Source organism: Eurosta solidaginis, chromosome 1 (assembly GCF_040869045.1).
Source record: "Eurosta solidaginis isolate ZX-2024a chromosome 1, ASM4086904v1, whole genome shotgun sequence".
NCBI lineage: Eukaryota > Metazoa > Arthropoda > Insecta > Diptera > Tephritidae > Eurosta > Eurosta solidaginis.
The window spans coordinates 171529655-171553451 of record NC_090319.1 but is presented as its reverse complement, the minus strand read 5'-3'; the positions used below and the strand labels follow the sequence as shown (position 1 = coordinate 171553451).

At 40.8% G+C, this 23797-nt stretch overlaps 2 protein-coding genes across 3 annotated transcripts in view; one reads left to right on the top strand and one right to left on the bottom strand.

The window, feature by feature from the left end:
• The window catches only part of LOC137238712 (uncharacterized), a 51807-nt gene extending 44054 nt beyond the window's left edge, over positions 1-7753 (bottom strand). The window contains exon 1 of the mRNA XM_067763801.1: positions 7657-7753. Coding sequence (XP_067619902.1) covers positions 7657-7753 — 97 coding nt within the window. The remainder of the gene's footprint in view (positions 1-7656) is intronic.
• Positions 1-23797, top strand: part of mRpL37 (mitochondrial ribosomal protein L37) — a 367007-nt gene that overhangs the window by 57302 nt on the left and 285908 nt on the right. The gene's annotated exons all lie outside the window — the stretch shown is intronic.

Genomic DNA, 23797 nt, shown 5'->3' with positions numbered 1-23797 from the left:
AAGCTCATACAGCTCACCGTTAAATCTTCTTCCGTACTCGCCATCGCCAACGCGCGGAGATCCATAAATCTTTCGGAGAATTTTTCTCTCGAACACTCCCAGAGCCGCTTCATCTGATGTTGTCATGGTCCATGCTTCTGCACCATATAGCAGGACGGGTACGATAAGTGACTTGTAGAGTATGATTTTCGTTTGCCGAGAGAGGACTTTACTTTTCAATTGACTACCTAGTCCAAAGTAGCATTTATTGGCAAGAGTGATTCTTCGCTGGATTTCAGTGCTGATGTTGTTGTTAGTGTTAATGCTGGTACCCAAATAAACGAAGTATTTTACTATATCGAAATAATCAGGGCTGTTATGGAATCCAATTGTTGTCGGAATCAGATTTAAAAACGGCAAAAAATTACTTTGGTGTCATGAAATCCAATGTTATCTGTTTAATGTTCCAATTGGAATTAGTGTCGATTTTAGGTGTCACAAAATCCGATAATATCAATTTTGCTATCGGAAACAATCCAATCAGTTAAATGCTGTTGGATTTCCTTTTTTCATAGTTGTATTTCTCTTGCAGTTGAGTATTTTCTAAAAATGTAATGTAAAAATTCACTGCAAAACAGTATTTTGACTGAATTTATGGAGAAACATAAAGATATTGCGAAGGGTTTCACGAAGCACATAATCTAAAATCGTTGACACCGTGCTGCTACCTACACTCATGCTAGAATCCTTGCTGACTGAACTGATTTTTGATAGGGTCCGTCAGCTAAAAATCGTAACGTAGCTGCTAGTTGCAGCACTAGCAGAACTTTCGAGCGAGTTAAGCGTCCTTCAATGGTGTCCAATACCATTAGGAAAGCCTCTTTGTTTATGCGATAGTATGCAATGTAACTGCAAACACACTATAAATATTTAGAAACCCACATTAAGAAATATTTTTAATTACGCTGGCTCTGGCAACTCAAATGGATTGCTGCGATCTCTCAAAATTTTCCTTTTGACCATCTCGCAACTTTCATCTTCCAATAACATAAATGCTGCAACTGCTGATGGCATTTTGAAGTCAATAAATTTTTATATTTCTGTTTAGATGCACAAAACAATTTTTTTTTTAAATTCTGCCAAAAAAATTAACATCAAAATTGCCGGTACACCGATAACACTGCAAAACAGCTGATTCGAACATCGCTTTTATTTACATTCGAAAACAGCAAAACCAATACGGTTTTATAACACCAATTTAACACCCCTATTATGAGTTTTTATACGATAGACGATAAACGCTTGCTAGCGTATCGTAAAAAATTAGCTTTCATATTGCGATTTCCACACGCCCGATAGATGTACTATTGTGAATGACAGCAGAGTTTTGTTTACAAATTTTTGTGAATCTATACGAAACAGATATCAAAACAAAACGTAAATACTAACAATTCATTTATCTTGTACGTGAAAGTGGCAAAAGTTTTTAAAAGCTGTAATAATAAAATGTTTTGTGCAACCTCTGTTACCTTTTATATAAACTCAAATGAACAAATTGACGAAACTTGCATAGATGCCATAGAAAGAAGAAAATTGAGAGATGCTTCCAATTTTCTTGAAATGAACTCTACACTGTAAGTCCCTGACATACTAAAAGTAAAGAAAAAGTTTAATAAACAAAATTGATGTTAGAGTATGTCTTAACAGAAATAGAAGGCAGTTTGCGCGCCCGTAAAAATAGGTCATCCATCCCAAATATTTTGAAGGTTTGTGCCACTTTAAGGCTTCTTGCCCAGGGTGTTGCAACAGAGTGTTGGGAATGAGGCTTTAGTTGGGTCCTTTAGATTTTGTAATAATTTTATATTTACTTTTATTTAAATAGCTCCCAACGTATCGTGCAAAAATTTATCAACGATGGCTAGCGTAGAAAATTGAACAGTTGATGCGATAGTTAGCGTATGGCAATACCACGATAAACGATAAACGCTAACGATCGGGTTTCACACGCTAGCATTTATTTCATAATATGGTATAACAGATTGCAAGCGTTTATCGTGTATCGTATGAGTTCATAATAGGGGTGTAAATCAATATTGGTTTGTAATTCCGACAAAACGCAAACCGACTTGGATTCCATGACAGCCCTGAATGGCTGCCAACAGTAGCGTGGTTGCCAAAGCGCATATGCGCTGACTTTTTGCTCGATGACAGCAGCAACTCGTTTTGTCCTCATTCACCATCAAACCCATCTTTATCGTTTTTTTTCACCATGGAGTAAGCAGAACAAACGGCGCGGGTGTCTTACCGCGGAAAGGTCATTCCTAATTCTGACTGAGCTGATGGTGTTTTGCGGGGAAACTAAATTCAGACATAGCGGCATATAGGTATCTCCTTTTCGTGTTATCGAAGGCGGCTTTAAAATCGACGAAGACGTGATGTGTGTCGATCCTTTTTTCGCGGGTTTTTTCCAAGACTTGGCGCATTGTGAAAATATGGTTGATGGCAGATTTACCAAGTCTGAAGCCGCACTGATAAGGTCCAATCAGCCGATTCACGGTGGGCTTCAATCTTGCGCACAATACACTTGACAGGACCTTTTATATGCGATATTAAGAAGGCTGATTCCGCGATAGTTGGCGCAGTTTGCAGTATCCCTTTTCTTGTGGACTGGGCAAAGAACACTTATATTCCAATCGTCGGGCATGCACTCGTCCGACCATATTTTGCGAAGAAGCAGGTCTGAAGCCGCACTGATAAGGTCCAATCAGCCGATTCACGGTGGACTTCACTCTTTCGCACAATACACTTGACAGAACCTTATATGCGATATTAAGAAGGTTGATTCCACTATAGTTGGTGCAGTTTGCAATATCTCCCTTCTTATGGGCTGGGCAAAGAACGCTTAGATTCCAATCGTCGGGCATGCACTCGTCCGGCCATATTTTGCGAAGAAGCGGATGCATGCGCCTTACCAACTCCTCGTCGCCGTATTTGAATAGCTCCGCAGGTAATCCATCAGCGCCCGCGGCCTTGTTGTTTTTCAATCTGGTTATTGCTATTCTTCGTCATAATCGGGTGGGGGACATTTATTCCATCATCATCGATTGCGGGTTCTGGTTCGTCATCCCTGTGCGGTAAATCGCTGTCTCCATTTAGGAGGGCAGACAGGTGTTCCCTCCATAATCTAAGTACTCTCTGGGCATCAATTACAAGGTCTAGTGGTGGGTAATGACACTATTTTTTTAGTGTTAACACAGTAGCACAGGGACACTTTGCAGTGTTAACACATTGTGTTGACACAATTGTGTTATAACTGATTATCGAAAGTCGATATGAGTGTTGGCACAATATCAGAGCACAGTACTGTGTTACTTACCTCTAACTCCACGTTTGACGCCATTTAGAAAAGTAAATCATGGCAACATTTATCTTCTTTCATACTCCCATGTTAAGGGAATCTACGTTATATAACCACAACTTTTGTTTAAATCAGGCATGCTTAACCAACGAACCGATATCATTTCGTTACGATAATTAACGTTAATAAACGAAACGAAATTACTTTGTTTCGTTTATTAACGTTGATTATCGTAACGAAATGATATCGGTTCGTTGGTTAAGCATGCCTGGTTTAAATAGAACATTTCAACTTAGAGTATACATTTTGTGCCCACATCTTTTAAACGTAATACACAGGCAAGATTATGAGTACAATCAACACACAAGCAAAACACAAACACAATGGACTATGTATGTATGAATGCGCACTTACGATCTGAGTGTCATTATCTGTGCTATAGAAACAGTCAGCTTTGTGCCATCGAGTGTGCCACTGTGTTATAAATTAATCGATAAGTATGCGTGTGCGTTCCGTACATTACTGAGTGTTAACACAATAACACAGCGTAGTGCTGTGTTACTCAGCCTTAACAAGGTCGCCGTTTTCGTTCTTACAAGAGTTTGTCCCGGTCTTAAAATCTTCCGTCTGGCGCAGAATTCTTTGGTAAAATTTTCGGGTGTTATTCCTGGCAGCTCAAGCTCTTCGCACTCACGCCTTTCTGCCTCTGTTTTTTTCTTCCTGAAAAGGCGTTTCGCTTGCCTTTTCAACTAGTGGTAGCGTTCACACACTCCTCTTGTTGCGCTCGCTTTTAACGTAGCCCTGTAGGCAGCGTCTTTTCTATGGTTGCAACGCGGCATTCTTCATCGTACCAGTTGTTTTTCCGTGGTCGCCGGTAACGAATTTTGTCCTGCTCCTGCATTCCGTCGGGTTGAGTTGTGCTCTCAGAGAGCAGGTGTGAGGGTAGAGTTGCGAAATCATTGGCAGTCTGTTGCGATTGCAGTCTTTACAATCAAATGAAAATTTTTTTAGTATCTAGGTAATTAAAAAAACTTTAAAAATCAAAGTCGAAAAAAGTAAACAAAAAAATGAAATTTCACAGGCTCGAAAACTATTTTTTTGGGTATGCGTAGTCGAACTTTTTTTCATGAGCCCAAATCCTATCGAAAAATCGATGGCGTGATATCGGTTAATAAATCAACCCAGTCTAATATACATCCTACTATACATAAATTTTTTGTTGTTGTTGTAGCGATAAGGTTGCTCCCCGAAGGCTTTGGGGAATGTTATCGATGTGATGGTCCTTTGCCGGATACAGATCCGGTACGCTCCGGTACCATCCAGTAGGTGCGACCGATCACAAATTAGCTGTTTTTTTCAAGTCTATATACGTTTACGCTTAAACTTTATATGGACTGCTAAGCGACAAACTTTAAATATACCTCTGAAATTGGCACGCATAAAATTAGAACTACAAAGTTTCAATACGTATTATACTCAGATGTAACTGAAATATGTGTCCATGTTTCACCCTCTGCACTAATTCGATGTATTCTTTGCGCGTCCACTATTTATCACAACTGACTCAGCCATAGGGGTAGACCATAGTGAGAGGGGTGTTAGGGGCGTTGGTTCCACAATACAGCTGAAGAGATGGTTGGTGTCATGTGGGGACACGTTACAAGCAGGACATATGTTTTGTATATCGGGGTTGATTCTGGATAGGTAAGAGTTTAACCTGTTACAGTATCCAGAACGAAGTTGAGCTAGAGTGACGCGCGTTACCCTAGGTAGAGTGAGTTCCTCTTCTGCGAGTTCTGGGTATTTTTCTTTTTCATTCCCGGCCAATTCCTGTCATAGAGGTCCGACGCCTGTTTGCGGATATCACTGAGGACCTGTTTGTGCTCTTTTGCTTCATACGGCTGTGTTCTCAGGTGCCGTATCTTATATATTATTTCTAATTGCTGTTTTTATGTGCATGTCCCTTTTTCGCTCTTATTTGGAATCCAAATCTATAAATAAAGTTTTGGGTGTAAAGGGTGGAGATTCGAGCTATTATCGAGCTTTGGGCATTACTGGTCGTAGTCCTTTTGTTTAACTATATTTTATTAAAATAATTGGTTAAAAATAAAACGACTGTGAGCACGGAAAGAAATCTATTTGTGCTATGGCACTATTTTGAATATTTGATTAGAACTAACACTACCGGCAGTTGCTAACATTTGCCAATAGAAGACGATATGGCACACAATGTTTGTCAACGTAGTGTGGCCTCAAGCGATGTCGAGGGGCATTGTTGAGGCGGGCACTCGGCACTCACAGGTCTGTGTGCGGAAAAGGTTGGTCACATCCCTTGATTTAAATTGTGATGGTGTTGGTGTTGAGGACGGCGCATAATTGTATGCCAAGCTCACTTCGTTTGTCAACGTAGTGCGGCCCTTAAGCAACATCTAAGCAAAACCAAGCGCCGCTAAATATCTCAATCTGGTTAACTTGTTAACCAGATACTGAGATATCAAAATCAATGAAAGAGGGACCCTGAGGCAAGCACGGAACTCGCGGTGGAGTTGCCGTGCAACCGGGTGCCATTACCCGAAAATGGAAGAGGAGGATGGATAGTCCTCCTCGGCCAAACCAAGGCTGGTTGACTTGAACACCCCAGCTCACCGCATTGGTACCAACTTGTTGGGCCGAAGATCAACGGACATTGATCTGTGTTTTACACCGGAGGTAAGTCTTCACGACAGGGACTCCCGTAATTCACGTTCTTTCATCCCACTTTCCTTTTTTAAAGTTTATGAAAGTGCGTTTTTCTGTGACGATGAAGTCGGCGGTACGCTCGAGCGAAATAAGTATAGGCGGGTGATCGAATGCCAATGTTACCATCGGCTGCCAGTTGACGCAGTTTACGAGTCCTGTGCTCACGATTAATATATCCGTCGAGCTGTGACAGCTTCCTACCATACGTGTGGGGGCGTCTCCGTTTATTGTGCAGAACGTCGTTTCTTCTATTTGATCCGCCAATATCGCACCCCTACTGTCTGCCTGCAAGTTTGAATGCCATAGATCGTGATGGGCATTGAAATCGCCTAAGATAATGCGATTATTGCCAGTGAGTAGGGCGCTGATATTAGGGCGGTATCCACTGGTGCAGCAGGTGGCAGGAGGGGGATGTAGATGTTGATGATTTCTAGGTTTGCATCGCCTGACCGGACAGATAGGCCTTGACGTTCTAAGATACTGTCCCTGCGGCCAATGTCGGGATCAAACATATGATATTGCACAGAGTGGTGTATGATAAACGCAAGGCCACTTCCATTTCCGCTCCCGCGATCTTTTCTGTGGACATCATACCCAGAACAAGTCTGCAGAACAGATCCTGCTGTGAGTTTAGACTCATGAATGGCAGCAATGCGGATGTTGTGCCGCTTCATGAAATCGACTATCGCGGTGATCTTCCCAGTTAATCCATTACAGTTTAACTGCAGAATTCTGAAGTGCAACGGGGGAGACGTCGTCACTCTGGGAGTAAGTGACGGGTGACTACGCCTGGGTTGTGAAAGGCTAGACACAACTGCTGTTGTGGCCCTGGGACGACGTGGGTAAGCTTTAGGGTACCCGGTGTGTTTGGGTTTGCGGCCTGGCAACATGGCGCTATGAAACCCGTCGGGGGGTTGCCGTCGCGGAAACCAGAACATCTAGGAAAGTGGCACCGTCCAAGGCAGGAGCCGCGTTGGGCGGATGTCGCAAACATACCTATATTCTATGCTGGCAAACGGTGCAAAAGAGGTAGGGACTAAGAGACACACTGACAAGAGTATGACCGTCCTAAAAAGATTTTTTTCCGGCAGACGCAGCAAAACCATTTCTCAGGACCGGGGTCAGGAGACGGACCTGGATTGGATTCGATACCTTCCCGGAGCAAGAGAATATGGAGCAGTCCCGCTGCAAGGAGCTGCTGGGAGGATGACAACTTGTGGGAGGGACACAACAAATTAAATGAGGTTACACTGAAATGACAGTCCTTCCTCGGGAAAAATCTCCAATCGCTCCGATACATAGAACCGACTGCCTTGAGTCACCGGGGTCGTGCTAGCTTATGAGGTCACGTTCTCTCGCTAGAGTTGCGACCTCCGCTGGAAAATGTGGCGGGAATAAAACGAGCCGAAGCGGATTCAATGACCTTGCGGAAAGTACGCTCCCCTTGACGGGCATCAGTTGGGATAGGGAGGACAGCAAAACGATTGCCAGTATAAGTTTTTTAATCTTCCCACTTTCCACGTTGTTTGTCCACAATAGTCTCCTAAGCTACTTAACCGATTTCAATAAAATTTGCACACCGTGTGCACTTTGATCCAACTTGAAAGATAGGTAGCGTTCCTTTAAAGTTTGTTGTTGTTGTTGTTGTTGTTGTTGTTTTATTAACGATAAATACATTCCCCGAAGGTTTTAGGGAGTGCTATCGATGCTGATGGTCCTTTGCCGGATACAGATCCGATATGTTTCGGTAACAAAGCATCATAAAGGTACTAGGCCAACCATCTGGGAGGCGATTAATATGATCACAGTAAACCTTCCAGGCCATCCCGCCCCATCCCCTAGTGCCATGAGGAACTTGGGGTCGCCAGAGCCTCGCCTGCTAAACATGTGTATGATACATTCATATTTGAAACACCCCTCGCGTAGGTGAGGTTGACAATTGGGTTGCGGAAGCTTTGAAGCTATGAAGTTTTGTATTGCGCTTCTCAATCCCTTGAATCCCGGGAAAGCTGCGTAGTGTTGGTATTGGGCAGGTTAAAAATTACTTCTATTTAAAGTTTCTTTGTGCGCTAACAATTATTTTAGAACATATTTTTTTTGGTACAGACCAATACAGGTAAGTGGCAACAATGGGGTACAATATATTATTCGAACTCAAAATGAGAGAGAGAGCAGTTCTCTCACCGTTTGGCGCGTACGCATATGTCTGTACGTCAGGGGTCATCAAAATCAAAACTGTAGCTATGTGAATAAAACTAAAATCATCTTATTTTTAGTGGTTTATTTGTTGATGAAAAATCAATGAGGTAGGACGTATGCACGCATGTTTGTTAACACACAAAATGTAATGTAAATATGCCATATACATACTATATGTAATACTCCAATATTGCTAATAGAAAATGCTCGCAATGTGTTTTGAATTCGAAATCAAAACAAGACAGCCTATAAAATTTGTGTGATTGATTGTAGCAGCATAAGTTTGACAAGAAAAAATTAAAATTTAGGTCCATTCGATTATTGAATACAAAAACGAAAACGTGTAAAGATCAATATATCGGCACTCTGATGTTGGGGAATGTACCTACCCAGCAAACACAGTTTCTAACGTTAGAGAAATATTGTAGTTTTACATTATAATTCTAATGTAGTTCTCTAATGCATTTCGAATCGAAAACTAGGTTAGAGAACTAGGTTAGAATTCGACTGTGAAACGATTCGAATAACACCAAAAATGCGATGTTATGATTGCCGTAACAGTTATCGATTATTTGCATGACATGATCAGTCATCCATAGTTTTATACAAATAAAACAAAAATAGTGAACAGTTGTGTGGAAATATTATAAGCTGCGAAATAAGTTTATTTTATTTATAATAATAAATACTAGTAAGTGAAAATGAATCCAAAAAAGTTAAAAATGGAAAGCGAGCAGATTATTGAAGTGCTATTTGAGTGGCATGAAGAAAACGCTTCCTACCTCAAACCAATACCGAGCTCAATCCTGAGGAAATAAGTGGAAGCGAAAATTTCAACACAATAATTAGCACTGAAAACTGTGAAACATACTATAGGATTTTGAATTATTTTTATTTTATTATAATTTATACGCCTATAACCAAATAAAAGTATTTGATATAATGAAACAAGAAAATTTCGCTGATTTTAAATAACTTAACTTAATTGCGCATCACTTCGAAATTCTCATTAGAAGCCCATTAGCAATTGACGTTAGAATTCGATTAGAATTCTAACCCTTTTCTCGATATCGAGAACGAAGTCCCTTTTTGTCGAGAGTGCTATAATTCGCAACAGTTTCGCAAATCGTCCTCTAACCTTCTACCTTAAAGAAATGCATTAGAATTCGATTCGCCTTCTAATCGTTTTCTAACCTAAATGTTTGTTGGCTAGCCTTTTGAAGCAATATATGAGTATTACATATATGGCCATATAAATACTACTTTATTGCTTGAGTCTAAGGAAAAATTTAAACAAAATAAATTGTTAACATTAAACCATGAAAAGATTCTGCGCATGAGCGTTTGTTTGCAAAATATCTTTTCGCAAATGCGCAATTAAACAATAGCCTCACCCGATGTTGCTCCTCTGCTTGTTCAGCGACAACTAAAGACGAAATAATAGCTCACAAAAATACTTTAAATATAAGTAAGTTTTAACCGGCCCATTTTTTTGGGAACATTTCACTTACACGTAAATGCATAGGTCTTTAACAGACTCTTTGTTTTTTATTTTAGTTCCTTTCAAAAACACATGAAATCACAAATAATGAGTTAACTTTTGTTGAAACTAACTAAATTTATTTAATAATTTGGGAAAAATTTAATAAAAACAACGTAACATCAGGGCGGAAAAGGTGACAGCTGTTTCTATTATACCTTGTAAATCTTTTCAAAGCCTTTTCTCCCGGGAATGGGATTTGAACCCGCACTCCTATTATGGTTGAAGTGTTACAAACGCATTCAGCCACGTCATGCCTTATTTGTTGTAAACTTTATCCCAATTGCCTTCCTTGCATATTTTATTCTTTGCACACTACATACTTTGTATGTAATCATGTGTTAAAGTTATGCTTTTTGTTGCTGGCGGTTTCAACGAAACTGATATTTTTGCTTTTGTTCTATAGAACTACAAAGAATTAACGGATATTGTTTATTTATATGAATTAAGCGGGGATTGTCCTCATTGCTTTTAAATGTATGAAAACAATTATTTGAAGCAATTTTTAATTTATAATTTATTTAATAATTTCGGAAAAATTTAAACAACGTGACATAAGGACGGACAAGGCGACAGCTCTGTTTCGATTATACCTTGTAAATCTCTTAAATCCTTTTCTTCTGGGAGTGGGATTTCGGACCGATGTCGCGATCGTAAATATTCTAAGCTGGCATACGGAACACACGGTCTGTGGGACTAGGAGTTGATGACTCCTTCTTACGCGAGTGCGCGTGTCGGAAAAGGAGGGAAGGGACGGGGGTAGAAGCTGGTGCTAAGCATAGCTACTGCCCGTGCCCAGTTAGATTGTAAGAATGGTTTGCAGCGGCGGCGTTAGCTGAAGGCGCCGTTCGGGGTGAGCAACAGCGGGCAGTTGATGTGGCCTGATGGGCAGAGTTGTTGCTAGAAGATGGCGGAGGTACGCTTGAGAGTGAACCGCGGGCCGTCCTTGGACGTGAACAGCAGGGAGCCAGAACAGCCCGAACGGTGTAACCATATTTTACATGTGACACACTGGTAAGAGTATGACCGTCTGAGATAAATCCTTTTCCGACATATGCAGCAGAAGTACCGCCATCAAAGAAATGCGTTGAACGAAGCAGGAAAGAATGTTAAAAATTGTGACATATACTCGAGCGGCCCTACAAATAAGCGCTGTTTCGTCGTTGGATTCGTTTTAGGAGAGAAACTTTGTCGGCAAGTACTGGCGTTCACGCCTGTGAACGAACGTCTCGCAGCTATCCGAATAAAAGCAAAACTTTTCAATATATCATTTATCTGCGCCCATGAACTGACAGAGAAGAAAGACGATGAGGTGAAGGACGCCTTCTATCAACGTTTACGACGCACATATGAGCGCTGTCCCGCCATAATATTAAAGTCGTGCTTGCCGACTTTAACGCCAGGGTGGGCAAAGGTGTTTTTGGCCCCATAGTCGCAAAGTTCAGCCTACGCAATGAAACTTCTCCTAATGGGCTGAGGCTGGTTGCCTTTGCCGGTGCTCGAAACATGGTCATATCCAGCACGACGTTCATTTATAAAAATATACATCGAGCTACATGGCTGTTCCCCGCTCGAAATACACGCAAACAGATCTATCATATTGTGATAGACGGACGGTATGTCTTTATGTATCGGAGCGACTCGGGATTCTTTTTCTCGACCAAGGGCTCTCACTTGAGTGTAACCCCATTTAATTTCTTGTGTCCTTCCCACAAATTGTCATCCTCGAAGTTGGACTTCTTGCATATATCGGAAAAGGATTTACCTCATACGGCCAGTGTATCACGTGTAGAAGATGGTTGCATCCTTCGGGCTGTTTTGGATTGGAATCCAACGTTCGTTCGACAGTAGCAGTGCCGAGCACCAGCCTTTACCCCCGTCCTTCCCCTACTTTTCTGACGCACGCACTCGCGTAAGAAGTAGTAATTAATGTCTTATGTCCCCAGAACACCACCTACACAATGTGGCGAGAGTACTCCCGTCGCAGCAACCGTGTGTCCGTAGACTAAAAAACAGCCACATTTTGGATCCGTCGCCCACCCCGGTACCATTTTCGCATTACTTTAGGGTGGCGTTCCATATTTCTGAATTTTTAAGAGCCTACTGTTGTCTCGGCGTCCAGGTTCCCGCTATTTGCTCTGAGTGTCGATTTAATCGCCGCTGCTTCGCCTGTGCATTTCTCTGCGCTCGCTCTCAGCATCCGGCGTGTCATGACCATAAGTGCCAGCACTCTTTACTGTTGTACATTTGTGATACTAAATTTCTCGTGCTAGGTTCCTCCCCAAAAACTCTATGCAAGGCGAGTATTTCGTGGGGGCAGTGGAACATGACTTGTTTTGCGTTTTTTAACTCCGTGGTAGCGTGAAACTCCAACGCCCTTTACTCGAGGCCTTCCACCATTCTTGCCACTTAGCTATTGTTTGTGTCCTTGCTCTTTTCTTGGCTTCTTCAGATGGTTGCTCGATGTTAGTGTTATACAGTACCTACACCGACAGAGAGGTTACAACCGCTTAGGTGCTCCTCCCATTTCGCCTGCTTGTGTTCATTCACAAGTAATCTGATTCGTTGGTTTATATCCCTTATTTGGTGGTCGCCGGGATCGAGCTGTCTTATAAGGTCACGTTCTCTCGTTAAATTTGGGGCCTCCGCCGGAAAGTGAGGCCGAATTTTGGGAATTCTACCGGCGGGAATGAAGCGAGCTGAGGCGGATTCAACGACCTTGCGGAAAGCACGCTCCCCTTCCCAACAAACATTTAGGTTAGAAAACGATTAGAAGACGAATCGAATTCTAGTGTATTTCTCTAAGGTAGAAGGTTAGAGGACGATTTGCGAAACTGTTGCGAATTATAGCATTCTCGACAAAAAGGGGACTTCGTTCTCGATATCGAGAAAAGGGTTAGAATTCTAATCGAATTCTAGCGTCAAATTCTAATGAGTTTCGAATGAGAATTTTGAAGTGATGCGCAATTAAGTTCAATTATTTTAATTCAGCGAAATTTTCATTGTTTCATTATATCAAATATTTTTATTTGGTTATAATCTTATGTATTAGGAATGAACATATTTCAAAGGCTTTTTTCTATTATAATAAAAAATCAAACCGTACTTAAAGATTGAGTTCAGCGTTGGTTTGAGGTACGGATGAGGAAGCGTTTTGTTCATGCACTTCAATAAACTGCTCGCTTTCCTTTTTTAACTTTTTTTGATTAATTTTCACTAGTATTTATTACTATAAATAAAAAAACTTATTTCGCAAATTGTAATAGTTCCACTATTTTTATTTTGTTTGTATAACACTAAGAATGGGTGATCATGTCGTGCAAATAATCGATAACTGTGACAATAATCATAACGTCGCATTTCTAGTGTTCTAACCTAGTTCTCCAACCTAGTTTTCGATTCGAAATAAATTAGAGAACTACATTAGAATTCTAAAGTAAAATTACAATATTTCTCTAACGGTAGAAACTGTGTTTGCTGGGTTGGCGAGCATCAGTCGGGACAGGGAGGGCAGCAAAGCGGTTTTCTGTAAAGGATTTGTATTCATCCCACTTTCCTTTTTTAAAGTTAATGAAAGTCCGTTTTTCTGTGACGATGAAGTCGGCGGTACGCTTGAGCGAAATAAGTATAGGCAGGTGATCGGATGCCAACGTTACCATCGGCTGCCAGTTGACGCAGTTTACGAGTCCTGCGCTCACGATTGATGTATCCGGCGAACTGTGACAGCTTCCTACCATACGTATGGGGGCGTCTCCGTTTATTGTGCAGAACGTCGTTTCTTCTATTTGATCCGCCAATATCTCACCCCTACTGTCTGCCTGGAAGTTTGAATGCCATAGATCGTGATGGGCATTGAAATCGCCTAAGATAATGCGATTATTGCCAGTGAGTAAGGCGCAGATATTAGGGTGGTATCCACTGGTGCAGCAGGTGGCAGGAGGAATGTAGATGTTGATGATTTCTAGGTTTGCGTCGCCTGACCGGACAGATAAACCTTGAAGTTTTAAGACACTCCCTGCGGCCGATGTCGAGATCAAATATATAATGTTGCACAGAGTGGTGTATGATAAACGCGAGGCCACCTCCATTTCCGCTCTCGCGATCTTTTCTGTGGACATTATACCCAGAACAAATCTACAGAGCAGATCTTTCTGTGAGTTTAGTCTCTTGAAACGCAGCAATGCGGATGTTGTGCCGCTTCATAAAATCGACTATCTCCGTGATTTTCCCAGTTAATCCATTTAACTGCAGAATTCTGAAGTGCAACGGGGGAGACGTCGTCACTCTGGGAGTAAGTGAGGGGTGACTAAGCCTGGGTTGTGAGAGGCTAGGACGTAACTGCTGTTGTGGCCCTGGGACTGCACGTCCTTGGGTAAGCATTAGGGTACCCGGTGTATTTGGGTTTGCGACCTGGCAACATGGCGCTATGAAACCCGTCGGGGGGTTGCCGTCGCGGAGACCAGAACATCTAGCAAAGTGGCACCATCCAAGGCAGGAGCTGCATCGGGCGGATGTCGCAAACATATATATTCTGTGCTGGCAAACGGTGCAAAAGGAGGTAGGGACTAAGAGTCTGTTACCTGACCTTCACGATTGCTACCGGGGGAGGGGCTGATGCACGGCATTGCTCCTGACTCTACTACGGAGATTTTAGGTATGAGTGGGAGCGGCCGTATGAGCTGGTGGCTCCGTGGGGCACGAGCTGTTGTTGTTGTTGTTGTTTTAGCGATTAGGTTACTCCCCGAAGGCTTTGGGGAGTGTTATCGATGTGATGGTCCTTTGTCGGATACAGATCCGATACGCTCCGGTAACACAGCACCATTAAGGTGCTGGCCCGACCATCTCGGGAACGATTTATATGGCCACATTGAACCTTCAGGCCATCCCTCCCTCCCCACCCCCAAGTTCCATGAGGAGCTTGGGGTCACCAGAGCCTCGTCTGTTAGTGAAACAGGATTCGCCGCTCGAAGGTGAGGTTGACAATTGGGTTGGAGAAGCTATATATTGCGCTACACAACCCCTTGAATCCCTGGGGCACGAGCAGCAGTGGGCGCTTGTTGTGGCTTGCTGAGCAGCGGGCCGCTGGCAGGTAATGGGCGGCGCTAAGGCGTTGAATACGGGACGCCCGTGGGCGTGAACAGCAAGGAGCCACAAAAGAATTATAAAAGTTACATGGACGTCGGGTTGTGGGATCTAGCCCAGAACAACATGTCCGATGCAACCATCCCTTGCACGAGATACACTGACAAGAGTATGACCGTCCTAAAAAGATTCTTTTCCGGCAGACGCAGCAAAACCATTTCTCAGGACCGGGGTCAGCAGCCGGACCCGGATTGGATTCGATACCTTCCCGGAGCAAGAGAGTATGGAGCAGTCCCGCTGCAAGGAGCTGCTGGGAGGATGACAACTTGTGAGAGGGACGCAACAAATTAAATGGGGTTACACTGAAATGACAGTCCTTGGTCGGGAAAAATCCCGAGTCGCTCCGGTACATAGAACCGACTGCCTTGGGTCACCGGAGTCGGGCTATCTTATGAGTTCACATTCCCTCGCTAGAGTTGCGGCGTCCGCTGGAAAATGTGGCCGGATTTCCGGGACTCTTCCGACGGGAATAAAACGAGCCGAAGCGGATTCAATGACCTTGTGGAAAGCACGCTCCCCTTGACGGGAAGTCGAGATAGGGAGGGTAATCCTCCCACTTTCCACGTTGTTTGTCCGCAATGGACTCCTAAGCTACTTAACCGATTTCAATAAAATTTGCACACCGTGTGCAATTTAATCCAACTTGAAAGATTGGTAGCGTTCTTTTAAAATTTGTTGTTGTTGTTGTTGCTGTATTAACGATAAAGACACTCCCCGAAGGTTTTAGGGAGTGTTATCGATGCTGATGGTCCTTTGCCGGATACAGATCCGGTATGTTTCGGTAACAAAGCATCATAAAGGTACTAGCGCAACCATCTCGGGAGCAAATAATATGACCACAGTAAACCTTCTAGGTCATTCCGCCCCATCCCCTAGTGCCATGAGGAACTTGGGGTCGCCAGAGCATCGCCTGCTAAACATGTGTCTGATACATTCATATTTGAAACCCCTCGCGTAGGTGAGGTTGACAATTAGGTTGCGGAAGCTTTGAGGCTATGAAGTTTTGTATTGCGCTTTTCAATCCCTTGAATCCCGGGAAAGCTGCGTAGTCATGTTATTAGGCAGGTTAAAAATTACTTCTATTTAAAGTTTCTTTGTGCGCTAACAATTATTTTAGAACATTTTTTTTTTTGGTACAGACCAATACAGGTAAGCGGCAACAATGGAGAAACAATATATTATTCGAACTCAAAATGAGTTCTCCCACCGTTTGGCGTGTAAGCATATGTCTGTACGTCAGGGGTCATCAAAATCAAAACTGTAGCTATGTGAATAAAACGAAATAATCTTATTTTTAGTGGTTTATTTGTTTATGATAAATCAATGAGGTAGAACGTATGCACGCATTTTTGTTAACACACAAAATGTAATGTAAATATGCCATATACATACTATATGTAATACTCCAATATTGCTAATAGAAAATGCTCGTACTGTGTTTTGAATTCGAAATCAAAACAAGACAACCTATAAAATTTTTGTGATTGTAGCAGCATAAGTTTGACAAGAAAAAATTAAAATTTAGGTACATTCGATTATTGAATACAAAAACGAAACGTTTAAACATCACTATATCGGCACTCTGATGTTGGGGAATGTACCTAGCCTTTTGTAGCAATATAGGAGTAATACATATATGGCCATATAAATACTACTTTATTGCTTGAGTCTAAGGAAAAATTTAAACAAAATAAAATGTTAACATTAAACCATGAAAAGATTCTGCGCATGAGCGTTTGTTTGCAAAATATCTTTTCGCAAATGCGCAAATAAACAATAGCCTCACCCGATGTTGCTACTCTGCTTGTTCAGCGACAACTTAAGACGAATAAAGACGAAAGAGAATAATAATACGTGTTAAGTTTCGCCAATAATTATTTCACTAAATGAGAACTGCTGGTGTACGTTAAACATCTGATTAGTCGTGCCGATCCTAAAAAAATGTTTCCCAAATAATTGTTAGCTCACAAAAAACTTTAAATAGAAGTAATTTTTAACCGGCCCATTTTTTTGGGAAAATTTCACTTTCACGTAAATGCATAGGTCTTTAATATACTCTTTGTTTTTTATTTTAGTTCCTTTCAAAAATACATGAAATCACAAATAATTAGTTAACTTTTGTTAAAACTAACTAAATTTATTTAATAACAGACAAGGTGACATCTGTTTCTATTATACCTTGTAAATCTCTTCAAAGCCTTTTCTCCCGAGAGTGGGATTTGAACCCGCTCTCTTACTATGGTGTTAAAGTTATGCTTTTTGTTGCGGTTTCAACGGAACTGGTATTTTTGCTTTTGTTTTATAGAACTACAAAGAATTAACCGACATTATTTGTATGAATTAAGCGGGGATTGTCCTCATTGCTTTTAAATGTATGAAAACATTTATTTGAAGCAATTTATAATTTATTTAATAATTTGGAAAAATTTAAACAACGTGACATAGGGACGGACAAGGCAACAGCTCTGTTTCGATTATACCTTGTAGATCTCTTAAAGCCTTTTCTTCTGGGAGTGGGATTTCAACCCGCACTCCTACGATGGTTGAAGTATTACAAACGCATTCAGCCACGTCATGTCTTAGTTGTTGTAAACTTTATCCCAATTGTCTTCCTTGCATACTTTATTCTTTGCACAGTACATACGTACTTTGTATGTAATCATGTATTAAAGTTATGCCTTTTTTTGCAAAGCAGAGATGGGTGAAGGCGTTTTGAAGGATGTAGGCTTTGTCGAGTGTGTTGTCCGATTAATGCTGGTGTACCTGGTGTCAGTGAGTTGGTACTTGTGTATTGGCAGCACGGTGCAACGAATACACCGGTCGGGCGGGTGTCATTTCTATGCTCAGAGCATCTATGAATGTGGCATCGGCCAAGGCATGAACTGCATTGGACCGATGTCGCGATCGCGATTTTTGGCCAAAGTGTCAGTAAATAATAATTACCTGTAAATATACACATATTTATATTTTTACGTATTACATATTTATACTTTTATTTATTTGAAATTTTTCTTTCTTTCTACAAAACAATATTTATTTTTCTTGTTTGTTTTGCCATTTTGTTTAGGATTTCTTCATGAGTTACTTCAATAGTAGAGTGGATGTTGAGTAGAACCAGCCCATTCATCCTCTCCTGGCCCATTGTACTTTTTAGATAAGTTTTTAACCTTCGAAGGGAAGAAAAAGAGCGTTCGCTAGGAGCAACGGAAACTGGAAGCGTCGAAGCAATTTTTATATATAGATGTACCGTAGGGAAAAAAGACACGGAACAATTACTTAATGCATCAATGAACGTGCTTGGTCGCTCCTCCTTTGGGATTGTCAAACAATGCCTGACAAAGTTTTGCTATGTTTTTTATTATGGCGTAATACAAAAAAATATTCTTGATCATATTTTCATTTGATTTACTTGATGAGAGATTTCTTTCATTGCATTTTTATTGAGATGTGGGTAAAGCCGCGTCAAAACCGCACATGTTTTTTTAATTGATCTCTAGAATTTCAACAACGAAGCAAAAATGTATAGGTAATGTCGATACAAAATTACACTTTTCGAGATTCCTCTTCGTTTGCAAGAAAACATTTTTTTTAATGGAACATTTTAGTGAAAGTTAATAACTCGCCTGTATATTCTTTTTGTAGACAAAACATTTGCCTACGCTCAAAAAAAATTTCATAGATGTATTGCAAAAAGCCTGTTAGCTATTAACTTTCCATTAAAATATTCCTTTTTTTTTAAACACTGTATCTGGCAAACGAAGCGGAATCTCGAAAAATCGCTCAAGTGTATTTTTGTATCGACATTTCCTACATATCTTTGCAGTCTTTGTTGAAATCCCAGAGATCAATGAAATTACATTGGCGGTTTTGACGTGGCTTTACTCAGGTGAAACATACGAAAATGGGATGACTGAGCATGAAAATAATGGAAAATTCGATATTTTAAAAGGATAATTGTGCTGTCGGAAAATATGAAACTTAATTACCTTTGCCACATTTTCATTTCAGCTTGAAATTCTTCGGTCGAAGAGTGTGTATTTGGCCATTGAGTCTCAAAACATTCTACCGTTGTCTTGATCTTATCGGAATCCAGTTCCTTACATTTTGATGGCAATATGGTTTGAAGTTTTGAAAGGAGTTCACGGTTTTTGATAAATCTAGTCTCCAATTATTCGCAATAGTTTTCCAAAAATGGGGTGAAAATAGACCGTCGGTAGTATTCTTGTGGGGTACCAGTATAGTTGTCTCCATTTGCCTGTCGTCCAACAATACGAGGAATACTTAATGAAACTCTTACTTTTGTAGCAGTTTCCGTTGCTGCTGCAAAAATTTCTTCAAATGTTTGGCTGAAAGAATAATCGAAATCAGTGATGCAAAATCCTTTAGCAGGTTCTAGGGGCATAAACAGTCTACTGAAATGATTCTTACCTCATACTTAAGTTGATGATATATGTATGTATGAGAAGGGTTTGAAAAATCGCCTTATATTATAAGGCCGGAAAACAGCAGTAAACATTTTCAACTGAAATCGGTCGACTCTCATTCTAAAATATCGTTTTGATTTAAGGAAGACTATTGAAATCAATGTTGTGAACACAAACGTCTGCAAACTTTGGTCTACATTTTAAAAATTTTATCCAGGGTCCTTGTAAAATTTTAATCATGCAGATGCGCCGAGGATTATACGATTTTCACCCATTACGCAATGACTTCCACTTAGATTGCTTATGATTTCGAAGGCGGCATTCTTGGCCGAATAATCACTCCCTAACGTTTCATGGCGTTTCTCTGGTGTAGCTCGGCAGCATCCGTTGGAAAGTCTTCGGGGCTACCCCTAGAGCTTCTAAGAAAGTGAAGTCGACGAAGGTATGAGTTCGAAGTCGCAGTCCTAGAGCTTCTGTATTGGCATATGGTGTGGGGGTCAGGAGGCGTGGTAGCGACTGGTTGTAGGGATTGCTACTGTTCGCACATCGGGAATTGTAACTCTTAAAAACAGCCGAAAACACTGGAGGCGCCCTGTGCTACGAGAGTCATGAGTATTAATAGACCATTAATAGCAACCGTAAGTCGCCTTTGTGCGTGACCGCCAAGGAGCCACAAATGATTTAAAGAAACTGTGTTCCCGACGATTGTTAGGAGTTAACCCTAGGTGAAACTACGCTTTGCACGAGATATGCAGACAAAAGTGTGGCTATTTTATGTATCTCTATTTCTTTTCAGCAGACGCAGCAGTACCAATTCCCAAGACCGGGGTTAGGTTCGAAGCCTCTCTGGAGTAAGTGAACAAGAGACAATCCCTCCGCAAGGAGATACTCCTGCACATTTTTCAACGGTCTGCGAGATCTTGAGGCAAAAACCCCGGATCTTTCCGAAATGGCCAACACGTTGATTTCCTTAAATACATACAAACAAACCCGTACCCCGGCGCCGCAGGTATATAATAAAGCCTACGCCACCGCCGCCGATAAAGCGATCGGCGTAAACCTCTAATACATACATACATTATTTGAATTTTATATATATATATAGAAGATAGATAGAAGATGTGGATAGACTGAAGTTAACAAAAAATTTTAACGGTGGAAGATTATTAAACATCCAAAAGGAATAACAGCCAAACAACTCTGTAGTCAAGCTTTAGCTGTTACAATAACCTAGGTTTGTACGGCAGCCATAGTTCTGAAAAATCCCGTTTGTAGGGAAGGTGCTACGCCCACTTTTCCCCAATTCCACATTTTAATGGAGGTGTTAGGACTTAACCTCATATAGCCGCTTACCAATTTTCATTAGCCTACCATTACTACATCCAGAGATATGCAGTATGATAAACTCCATTTATATGGGAGGTGCCACGCCCCCTTCTCCCCCACCCCACATTTTCTTGAGGGTGTTAGATATTGACTTCTTATAACTCCTTGCCGAATTTCAATGTTCTAGCATGAATACCTTCAGAATTATGTAGTACCAAATATTCATTTTGCATGGGAGGTGCGACGGCCCTTTTATATTTCGATATTATTTTCAGCCTATGACTATCCTTGGAAGGGTTCTAGTGGGTTGTGCAAATTTGGTTGTGTTCGGTCGATCCGATTAGGACGCAAGTCGATCTATACATACATACATACATAAATACATAATTTGAATTTTATGTATATAAATAGAAGATAGATAGAAGATGTGGATAGACTGAAGTTAACAAAAAATTTTAAAGGCGGAAGATTATTAAACATCCAAAAGGAATAACAGCCAAACAACTCTGTAGTCAAACTTTAGCTGTTATAATGGCCTAGGTTTGCACGAGAGCCATAGTTCTGAAAAATCCAATTTGTGGGGAAGGGGCCACGCCCTCTTTTCCCCAATTCCACATTTTACTGGAGGTGTTAGGCCTTAACCTCATATAGCTCCTTACCAATTTTCATTAGCCTGCCATTACTACACCCAGAGATATGCAGTATGATAAAGTCCATTTATATGGGAGATGCCACGCCCCTTTCTCCCCACCTCACATTTATTTGGTGGTGTTTATTCATTTATTTATTTATTTAAGCCAATCAGCATACACATCTTATAGACTATTTAGACATATAATTGCTAACGTCATTTTTATTGCCACTCTTGAAAATAGGTGAGATCAGAGCTAATTTCCAAGCGTCAATAAAGGTACCCGACGATAAGGAATTGTTAAAAATTAACAAGAGTGGATAAGCTAGGGTATCGCACTGTTTGAACACAATTACAGACAAACCATCAACATCGGTATTTGACGAGGGTTTAAGTCGAGAAATGCCCCTAACGACATCGTCATTAGACAACACGAGGTTCCCAAAATCAAAAGCAGGATGTGTGTTAAAACAAATGTCGTCATAATTGCCAGAATCGGATACCAAATTTGCCATAAAATATTCGGAAAAAAGAATTGCCGCAGCCACAGGAGTATCAACCACTTTGTCGCCGAGGAAAATAGATGATGGAATATTAGATACAGCCTTCTTCGAGTTAACGAAATTCCAAAATGATTTTGGATTTGATTTTAAGTTTCTTCGCGAAATGAGAGAGTATTTTTAAATGAGTGTCTCACTAAATCCAACCGTGAGACCATGCAGTTCGCTACACAGCTGAAAAAGCAAAAGCGCTTAATCTCTGCATTATCAGTGAGAGGAGAAATATTCGTTAGAATGCGGCCTGGGCAAATTGCAGTAAAAGTTCTTTACAAAGAAGACATCATAAAACTTATACAGAGTGCTAAGTGACTAGTACATGCCTATTTTGTTTTAAGTATTTTAATTCTCGCTTATCTCCTATCTACTCTCTATGCATATGTATTAGTACCATGTACGAAATTATTATTTAAGCTTTTAAAAACTCATTTATTTTTGCTCTATTTTGCTCATATCTCGTTGCATAACATGCTCTCTTGCACTATTATCTTTATACATACCACACTCAAATTGTTAGGCACTGTCTGCATTCTTAATGTTAGTTAATAATAATAACGCAAATCGCGGTAGGCCCAAAGACAATACTTTCAACATGATTCGTGTACTGGGCAAACAAAAGAACGGATTTAAAATATGCCACATCAATGCTCAAAGTCTCCCTATGAAAATTGATGAATTTAGATATCTTTTTGAATGTTCGAATGTAGATGTCGTGTGTGTATCGGAGACTTGGTTTTCAACATGTCATTCTGATGCTCTTTTCAATGTATCTGGGTATAAACTTTATCGCTCTGATAGGGTTGGGCATGGAGGTGGTGTAGCTATATATGTATGTAAAAATGTGTATCTCGTCCAAACTCAAGTATGCCTCTGTTGAACATATTTTTGTTGAAATGTCGTCAGGATCGAGTAAAGTGCTTGTAGGGTGTGCTTACAGGCCTAACAAACAGGTTGATTACTGTCAATTCGTTGACTGCATTGAAAATATTATACTTGGCTACAGTTAATATAGTCATAACTGGGGATTTAAATTGTGACTTGCTCACTGACACTAAACTCACTCTTTCAATGCAAACACTCGGTCTTCTACCTGTAAATTGTACATCACCCACATTTTACACGGACCAGTAGTACCCTTTTAGATGTATTTTTTGTAGATTCAGGAACGAAGGTGCTTTTGTACGACAAACTATCAGTGCCAAACTTTTCTAAACATGACCTTTTTACGTGGCTGTTTGGGTGGTGAGGAGCGGCGGCAAGTAGGTATGCTTGCGGGCCCAGGCTAGCTCGTCGTTGTGGGCGGGGTATTACACCATCGACCTCACCCGCAGCCACATGAACAAAATAGGGGTTCATACCTGCATGATGAGAAAAAGAAGGGAAAGCTGAAAAAGATAGAAACATACGTGAGGGGCACAGTTAAGAGGGGGAAAAGATGAAGGCCTGTCCTGTCAGGTGGAGTCTACCCTTTCTCTGCAGTGGAACTTGCACCGCACCGTGGGCACTCTGCTGACTCCTACTTCCTTACAGTGCCCCCAAACCTTACATGAGTCTGTCCCCTGTCACTCAGTCATTTTCCCTAGACACTCACCTTCACCTAACCTTTCCGTGCACACGCGCAGCACCAACACCAAACTTAAAACTTTAGCCCTGCATAATGAATGTATTAAAATTTCATCCAAACATAATTCTTATAATTTATTTACAAAATTTTTGGTTTACAAATTACCGACTAACACCCTACTACCAGTTCAATAATTTCAACAAAACTTTAAACTCAAAGTTTACTACAAAATAATTTTCCAAGGATTTCAAAAGGCTTAACTAGTATCAATTTCTAAAGTTTCTATTTACTCAAAATAAAAATAAAAAAAAAAAGGTCAAATATAATGCTGAACTTTA